General features: G+C 37.3%; 1 protein-coding gene across 1 annotated transcript in view; it reads left to right on the plus strand.

Moving 5' to 3' along the window:
- Positions 1 to 9511, plus strand: part of LOC107041326 — a 43485-nt gene extending 33974 nt beyond the window's left edge. Inside the window, exons 12-14 of the mRNA XM_015261831.1 lie at positions 5112 to 5269; positions 8747 to 8997; positions 9119 to 9511. Coding sequence (XP_015117317.1) covers positions 5112 to 5269; positions 8747 to 8997; positions 9119 to 9375 — 666 coding nt within the window. The 3' untranslated portion in view covers positions 9376 to 9511. The remainder of the gene's footprint in view (positions 1 to 5111; positions 5270 to 8746; positions 8998 to 9118) is intronic.
- The last annotated feature ends 436 nt before the right edge of the window (positions 9512 to 9947 follow it).

Here is a 9947-nt window from a genome sequence, read left to right on the forward strand (position 1 = left end):
AGGGCCTCTAAAGATGGTTTTGAACCAGGGGAGACTCCTAGACCCCACTGGACAATGTTGTCACAATTGCGCTTTTCAATTGAAAACAGACATCATCTTTAGAGACATTTGTCATCTTTAAAGACTTCTGCACGCCATTTTTCGAGCCGCTCTTTCATTTGAGCCAAAAAAAACATTCATAAAACAGAGAAATTCTGCCCTGAATTAGAAGAAGAAACCCATTTCGCTTCCGTACTTATCGAAATGCAAACAAAGACCTTGTATTTGATGAAGTTTGTTTCGTATGTCAGCAAGAATTCGGCGAAAATTGTTTTTCTTGTCAATTGGGAAAATCTTCCTATTTTTATCCATTCATAACTTTTAGGGTTGTGTAGGAGACTTACTGTCCGGTTCAGAAATAGAGGAAACTGACATTAAACACATATAACTTCGATAACATAAATCTTAGAAATATGAAACAAGTTTCAATTGATGGGTTGATTAGTCATCTCATCCTATACGGAGTCTCATCCGTTAAATTCATTAACGTTAATATATTGTAAGATAAATGTGAATCAACGCTCGATTTTAGGGGGCGGGAGAATCATGAACATTGCAGCATTCTTACAGTTTCAAAAAATGATGGCAAAAATATGCTGATTTTTATGGTGATTGTGGCAACATTCACAAGTACAATCGTGAAGGAAGAATTTAAAAATTTCAAGAATTATTCATTTTTTCGGCGAAACCATCATGCACGGTAATCTCAGAATTTTACAATGCATGTCATCTCGCCTCCATCTCGGTCTTCATTTCGGATACATAAAACATAGGGCAAAGTTGATGAGTTCAATTCTCTTCGAGTTGAGATAGGAGGAGAGAATATTATGTCATTCGAAACTGAGGCGATTTCTCCAAATTAAAGTCTCCTCGGGGTCTCGTACGCAGTCGCAGTATAATCCTTCATAGCATAATGTTCTCCAGTCGAAAGTGCCATTTAACGTTACAAGTGCGTGAATTTCATTTTTGACGAGTGTTGCATTATAGATCGAGCCGAAGGCGAACACCTATCGATACCTTCTCAGTTTTTCTAATGAAAATACTTGCAACCTTTCATGTGAGTACATTTCTATGAGAAGCAGAAGAAAAGATGATTCAACAAGAGTCAAATAAATCAAGACAAAGAAAGAAAGAAATTCAACAAGTTCGGCCCGCATAATTCATACATTTTTCCTAGGATATTGACTCCTTCTTCATACACTTCCAACACGGAGAAGTATGAAAGAAGCATGCCATTTTTTTTATTCGAGTGACGTTTGTCACTTTACATTACGACGTGCGGTGAGTGCTGTGAACAGAGGCGTCACGGAACGGAGCAGAAAAAATTTCAGGTTTCCTGTTTCTCCACGAATTAAGAATTGTAAAAATTATTCTCATGGGGTTGTCAATGCCACTAGCTTGACAACTCAAAATTAATTGTGAGAAACGTGATACGCCGAGCAAGTTCGTCATGTCCCTTATGCTTTTGCCTGCGGCGAAAATACGATGAAGAAAGTGATCAACTGATGAAAAACTTAGACGCACAACTTCAAATTATGATTAAACGTTAACAATTTACTCCTTTAACAAATGACCGGATGCATTTGGTTTCTAAAAATGTTTAGAGTTCGAGTGGTTGCTGTTTGTAGTGTTGCTTTTAATTGACTTACAAAATATAAATTTTTGCGAGTCGAAAATTTTGAGTTGCGAGTCTCTAGTCCTTTGCTATTCAATTCAAAATACATCATCATAGGAATTACATTCGCAAGCAAATTGCTAATTTATTAGAAAAAATATATTGACCATGTTGTAATGAAAGTAATTTCCCACTTGTTGATTTCAGTATCCAACGGTTCTTGATTTCAGTCTTTTCTCGCTTCAACTTAGTATGTTTTCGGTACTGAGTTTCAGTTATTTTTTCACTGAAGCTAAGTAAATAGTTTCTGGATCTCACGACTATGTTCTCTAGGACCACGAGTTTATGGATATACTGTGGTTCTGGAAGCCAGAAACTTTTTTGTTCTTTGACGAGTAATGTAGCGATTGTTTTGAAATTAAGAACAATATCCTAGATTTGAGAACAGAGTTCTTCATTCAATGACCAATGTCCTTATATTTAGTACATTCGTTGCAATTAAAGAAAAGACATTTGTATGTGATTTATTGTGTTACAAATAACGTATATACAATATGATTCAGTTGATGTCTTGAAATTCTTCTGAGAAATGTATTCACTTATCGTAGATGCGAAACAAGTTTTTTCTCAACAACCAGTTGAAATATTTGTGCACACGTACACGCGAAATTGTCGCGTATTGAATTCCAATGCTCTGCTTGCGCCAGGGGCGTGAGTTTCGCGGATGCAATTTAAATAAATTTACCCAATGACTGCGAATACAGTACTCTACAGCGTATATCTGGTAGCTGAATATGGAAAACACTAAAACTAATTAGCAAATTTGAAATTATTGTTATTTTTCAGGATTTAACAGAATAATTTTTGTTTAATTATTTGCTCAATTGAGTTTTTATTAAAATTGAGATGCACAGTTTTGTTTATATTTGGGTTATGTTTTTTTTGCCAGAGATGAAAATTTTCTACCCCCTAGGATTACGAGGCATTGGGATACCTGAAAATGAGAGAAATATCAAAGTAATAAACTAGATCGGAGTAAACTGAAACGAGGAACATTTTAGTTTTTTACCTTTTTGGCACAGAAACACGATTATTTTTTCAAATACTCCAATACTCCTCGCGAGATTATACGCTTTTAATGCAATGAACGAAATTCATTGCAGGGAGCTCTGACCAGTTCTGGTGGTATTTCAGTTCAACTTGGGTGCATCCGGTTTGAGTGTTATTAAAAGCGGAAATTATCAACCAATGAACATGAAATTTTTTATGTCGGTAACGTTTGGGGCTAACTGGAATATTCATCACATGCTGAAATAAAAATAGAACATCAACGTACGAGTTGGGAAAGGGTATACTTCACGAATATGAGGTTCGTATCGCATTCATCCAGTGCGGCCTTTTCCAACGAGTGAATTATATTACTTTATGAAGCATTGGCTAAACAAGAAAAATACATCTAGAAAATACTATGCGGGTTTGATGCATAAGCTCCGCGAATCTAACTCGCAGAGTGAATGGTGATAGAATAGAATCTACGTGGTGACGCATATCCGCATAATCAATCAAAATCGAGTAAATAAAATTGACGGGAAAAGCAGATATCGGCATAATCATAATTTTGAATTAAAGCTAAATTTTGAGCAAGGCAATTGTTATATTACTCACCAATTTTTTCATTATTAAAGTAATCATGAATTTCAATATTCAAATTCCGAATTATTTTATCAAATATTTTATTCAAATTTCAATGAACATAAGTAAATCTTAATTATTCTAAGCTGCAACTTCTCATAATATTACTAAAGCAATGATAGATGCCGATCTACCGACGGTGTTGGCTGTGTGGTTAAAGTGTGCATGTTTTTTTTTCGTAGACATTAGGTATAACAGTGTAAAACCATATGTGGAAATATTTGGCTAAATAAACATGTTTAAAAAAAAAAAGTGGTTAAAGTGTGGGATTGGCATGCGGGAGACCCGGGTTCGATTCCCGGCTGGGGGGGCCAAAATTTGTGACACTCTAAATCTCATGGTTTCATTGTCGAGCGGAAGTTTCGCAAGAGACGACTGTACCTGGGCAGGTTTTTCCCTCAAATGAGGTTTTCCCTTGTCCTTCGGCGAATGCGGTACAGGGGGTTGGGGGGTGGGAAGGGAACAAATCGTAGACCCGAAAGGGTATACGAGAAGAAAAATTAATGATAGATGCCGATCTATGGGCAAAATTGTATGTACAATTGATTACACGAATGCGTCTCTTCCCTTCTGTTCCAGGATCATTCACCCTATGGCAACTGTACAGACCTACCTAATCCTACCTAATCAAATATTCAAGCTCCTGAAAAATCGCACCAAGTCGGTTGACTTGGAATTTTTATCAACTCGTTTTTATCACGTTATTTTCACAATTTCCATTTTTTCGTAGGTTTCCTTAATTGTATTTAGAGCTTCTATGTATTCAGTGTTTGGCACTTTTCGTGATTTCACCACTTTTTGTAAACAGTTCTTTTGCAAAAATTTATTTTTGTTCTTGGGGAGATTACTATGTCGTCATAGCATTCCGTTTTATGACTACGCTAATTTTTACTATCTTTCTATATTATAAAAATTCAAATCGACTTCTAGTGATGAAAATTTGGTACTCAAAATTAAAACTTCAAAATTAAAGGTCATAATAAGGGTTATGAGGCGCAAAATAAGGGTCATGGGGATTAAAATAAGGGTCATGAGAGTCAAAATCAGTGTCGCGAGAGTTATAATGAGGATCAGATAAAGGATCCAAATAAGGGTCACAGCGGTCAGATTAAGAATCACAAAGGTTAGATTAAGGGTCTAAATAAAGGTCATGAGGACCAGAATCTAAGGGTCACAAGGGTCAAAATAAGGGTCTCTATTTTTCTACATGTTAAAAAACCAAATCGACGTCTGATGATGACAATTTGGTACTCGAAATTAAGACTCCAAAATTAAGGGTAAAAAACGATGGGTCAAAATAAGGGTCACGAGGGGTATAATGAGGGTCAAAATGAGCGTCACGAGAGTCTGATTAAGGGTCAGAATAAGGATCATGGGGATCGTATGGGATTGGCGAGCGAAGCGAACAGGGGGCGTAGCCCCCTAGTTTGATTCTATTATTTTCTCCATGTAGAGATATTGATTTTCATATTCCATATCGTAATTTTTTGAATGAAAAATGTCGATATCTCTCTGTCAGTCATTAGTATTTGCAACCTGAGCACTGCATCCTTTACATCTGATATGAAATGACATTGAGGGAACAACATAAAAAAACTTCTGTCATTTCGAAATAGCTGCTAAATTAACGCCGTTCCCTCGATTCCCATCATCCATTGAATAATTTCTCATTCCCCTGACATTTATGTATTCAGTTTGGACGATTATAAAGGCTATAATAATAATTTCCGTATAATAAAATGAATTTCAACTCACCCTCGAGCAGATACTCCAGGAGGCCGCTGCGGTATTACCCCGTGAGGAACGAATAGCAATGTTGGATGCAGTTCAAAGGGTATCAAGAGAGGCGTCTCGACGTCTGCGAAGAACCAGCTGTCCAGACCTCACCGCCCCAGGCACCCCGAAGCAAACGTACACGCCAAGGTAATTCATTTGAAATTTCAAATTTACCTTTTAAAAATATAACAATCAGATGTATGCCGTTGAATAACCGCATTTACGTAAAGTTTATTCATTTTTTTAAAGATTATTTTACTCACGTTAAAATAAACTGTCCAGTATTGTGACACGAGATTTGTCTGGATAAGTGACAGGGGTCTTTTATGTTTATCCCTCTCTCGATCCCTCTTTCACATCCAATTTTACCCCTTGATTGAACTCCTGACAGCGACATGTTTCGCGAATGTTCCGCTATAAACCTAAAACGTAAAAACACTTGCATGTAAAATGGTAGTTGAATGAAAAATAGATGGGAGCGGACTTTACGTTTTTCAATGCACTTTAAAAATGCATGAATTCTATTATGAGAATGAGAGTAAAAAAGGGTTAATCCCATTTAATTTGGGAAACTCTTTTAATGTATTGAATTTTTTTCTCTAACAGAAATCAGCGTGTCTTCACAGCAAAAATGAATGTCTGAATTTCACACACCTTTTGTAGACATTTTTCAGAAACTAAAAAATGTGTGAATAGAATGAAATTGTGTCTGAATTTCAGATGAACGGGTATCCAAACACCTTAATTCATGTTTAAAATTCAAACAAATTTTAATTTTATTCAGACGCTTTTTAGTATTTGACAAATGTCCACAGAAGGTGTGTGAAATTCAAATATTCGTTTTTGCTGTGTTGTTCCACTCATATGACCATTTTAGGAGAAATTATCAAGAGTCGTTTTCCATAAGATGTGTGTCTCAACTTTGAAAAAGGTCTCTCGACCTTTTTCAAAAATAAAATTACGATCAATAGCTCCATGTTTGCGTTAAAGATTGTAATGTCTTTTCGAAAAAAATGAAATGATTGGACTCATTTCCTGAATACAAGTGATAAAGTTTATTTCCCTATGCGATTGATTTCAGAAAAGTTTCCAACTGTTCTTCAACAGCAGACCCCTAAGAATTTCATTACGTTGGAAATTGTCAATCCTCAAAAACAATTCAGTCATATTTTACTGCATATCCCATTGAAATCCACGTAGGTGGACGTGATTGCACCCAATTTTTGGAATATCAAGGAAGGTTGTGGAGAATAGAGAGATGTAGGAAGGGATGTAACACCTCATCTAATTCGCGGAGGTGCACGGGAAAAGGGCAATTCAGCCCTCAGAGAATATTTCGAGATTACATATCGGGTACGAGTCAGTGGTGCCCGTTCGTGAATTGAAATGGGAACTCTCTAGGTTTCATCCCACGTCCCTTTATGTCTCCTCTCACTTCCAATACTCAATTTTACTGATAAAATCGGTAACTGCAGTCCCTGAGACTCTAAACTATTCAGAATCCCCTTTGATTATCTATTAATGAATCCAAAGCGTTGTACGAGTGAAATTGGAAATGTAACACTGGTCAGAAGGGGTTTCACCCCTTCTAGTCTAGTTGTGTATATTTGTATGTGTGTTTGTGTGAGTGTGTGAATGAAAAAAAAAATTCAAATGTTTTTAATTGATGGCTCCGGTCTCGACCCAGTCCAATGCAATCATGCTGAGTACACGAGTGGGTTCAGATCCCTTTACGTCTCCCATTCACGCTCCCTGTCGTTCTATTTCATCCTATTTACTCTTCGATGTTATTCGCGTTTTTACCATTTTTTAGCACACTCTCTTTTTCAATTACCTGATTTTCAATGGTATTTTCTATTTTTTTCTTATGTCAAACGAGTATATTAACGTAATCCAGTACTCGCTAAATAACATTGACATCCTGTGTGGACATACATGTGCTGGACTCAACTGTAATCATTCTTCAGTTTCCCTTTGACGCAGATCGTAATAACTCTTTGCTGCTAGACTCTTTTGAATTTCATAATTTCGGTTCTTTGAGGGTCTTTTACTTTCATCTTTCATTATTTTTTATTTTGAATTTATTCTTGATGAGATTCTACATAGTTAGATTGGCGAATCCCGCGCCTTTTATTTTTTTTCGATTATTGTAAAATAATAACTCAGTGCACTAATGAGTTTGTGATGTTATAAAGTCGCTTACGAGATAAACTGACCTTTGGTGTGGCCCTTTGCTGTGGCTTTCGAGCGGGATTCAAACGGGTCATAAATGTACTTAGTTAATGGTGCTGGTCGACCACCATCAATTTGCTCCTCTCAGTTTGAACATCGCCATGAATTCTCGGTGGAAAGACGTACTCGATTTGTGCAGTCTCTCATTGCCTCGTTTACATCGAACTCTAAAGAATCAAATCCAAACTGCCATATGATGGATTCTTCGTCAATCCAGCCACATATTTTTTTCAAGGCCTCCAAAACATCTGAAAAATTCTGTACTTTTTATACTCATTGATAGTATTTTCTGTGAATTTTTCCTGATCTTTTCAAGTATTCGTGCTCTGTAAAAAAGTTTTGTCTGACTTTTCCGTGCCAAATTCCGGAAATTTTCATCGTGTTGCAATTCCACTGAAATTTAAGGAAATCTTGTCATTGAAAAATCCGAATTTCGTGGAAAAAACAAACAGAACTGTAAATTTCTGTTCCATTTTTCCCGGAAAATGAATAGAAAACCAGAAAATTCTGGTAAATAAATTGTTGAATTTTCAGGACAGTCACACTGAATGCGATTTAGAGGGAAAAAATCATGAAATTTCATGAGATCATGAGATTATGAGATTTTACTGAAAATTCAATGCAATTATTTGACACTGAATAGTCATACTAGATTGGGAATTCAAATAAATTAAGGAATTCTCGTCTTTACGCCCCTTAAAATTCTCTAATTTTACTAAAGTTTAAGTAAAATCTGAAATTTCATGATTTTTTTCCCCTAAATCGCATTCAGTGGCACTGTCCTGAAAATTGGCGGTTAATTGTTCATGAAGTTTCTTTTTTTTTCTAACAGTGTGGTCGAGATGAATGGTTCCGACAAAATTTAAAAAAGTTGGATATTTGGGAAGGTGATCTCCGAGAAGAGAAAGTTTGGCATAAAAAATTCATGTTTTTACCTGAATTTGTCGAATAATTTTTTTATTTTAGGAAACAAGCGGATGTTGAAATTTTAAACTCTACAATTATATTTTTGAAAATTTTATTTCTGACACTGCTGCTACGTTCACCAAGTCTTTTCGTTTACTCGTAAACGTAAAACTCACAGTTCGACCACTCGCTGAATGTAACATCACTATCAAAATCTATTATTCCACACATGTGAGACGGGAATTTTCAGCTCGTGTGATTGGCAGCCCTCGACTTCGCCTCGAGCCGCCAACTTCACACTCGTGCAAATTCCGTCCCACTTATATCGAAATATACTATTTTCACACATCTGCACGGAAAGGTCATACTTTGCATCAAAATATCCATAAAATGGAATCAGTCTCGTTTTTGAAGGCAACGACGTCCGAATTTTATCAAACCGTGTTATTGATGAAAAAACTAAATTTTTCTTTCTATGGCCTTCAGATCGGAAAGTTACCTAATGGATCCACCCTCGATGCCCCCACCCCCCCGCCACCACAGCATAATAACAGAGCACCAGAAACAATTACAAAAAGAAATACTGGAAATGCACGACAGTCTGTCACGTGGGTTATGTCCAAGGAATACCTCAACCTCCTGGGACACAAATTCAGGGCTCTCCTGGACGTCCTCGCTCCGCTCAATCGGAAGGAGCAGACTCCGCAGAAGTCGACCACCAATTTGGGACAGCACTCGTACGTATGCATGAGGGTCGCCCATACCCTCGTCTATCTGAGGATAGTCCGAGAATATCGAATTAATTTCGGGTAATTTGAACTGAGGCAAAAGGGAATGGTTAAAATGAATAATTTTCAGGTACTTCACCGATGTGGGACAGTGTTAGTAGTAATGGTAATTTCACCAAGTGCAAATCTGAGGAGATGATCAGCCGTGAGGAGTCACCGAAGTGGAGCAATTCGGACGGTAGAATTTCGAGAAGTGAAATTGCTGGTGACGATGAGATTCTCCCGTCTTGGGAATTTCTCGAAGCAACCTTGAATCAGAAGTTGCTTCATTACAATACTAGTGATAATAATGGGCCTGATAATGAGCTAAATCACCTAAAGTTATGACAAAATTAGTGAATAATTGATGAACATCCTACTTCTCCATATATCCTACTATATCCTTCTACATATCCTACAATATTCTGTTTCTACACGGAAGGAAAAGTTGGATAAAAATTGTGTTATATTTTACTGTACGAAAGGCAATCGTGGAGTCAAATAATAGTACATTATGTCATGAGGGCGATAAGCGGCGGTTTGTGAGGAGTGTGGAGTTGCAGCAAGAGGCGTGGCAAGCAGGAGACGAGGATCGCCGAAGGCGATCCGAGTCGGACGCTTGCCATGCCGAGTGTTGCAAACTCCACACGACTCACAAACCAACGCTATCGCCCGAATGGCATATACTATTTTTCGTCACGAAGGCCCGACGCGGGTGTGGGCGCGGGAGGGGGTCCAGGGGGACGAAGTCCCCCTGGTGGGGGGGGTTGGGGGGGGGCGAAGCCCCCCCCCACTGAAGAAAAAAATAAAAGCAATAGAAAAAAATAAATCGAAATAAAATCAATATCAGTTGATGCGAAAATAAATAACTAGTAAAGTCCGCCAAAATATCCAAAAACAGTAGGTTGATGACGGTAATT

The sequence above is a fragment of the Diachasma alloeum genome, unplaced genomic scaffold (assembly GCF_001412515.2).
Source record: "Diachasma alloeum isolate Michigan unplaced genomic scaffold, Dall2.0 Dall_scaffold_00179, whole genome shotgun sequence".
NCBI classification, from domain to species: Eukaryota; Metazoa; Arthropoda; class Insecta; order Hymenoptera; family Braconidae; genus Diachasma; species Diachasma alloeum.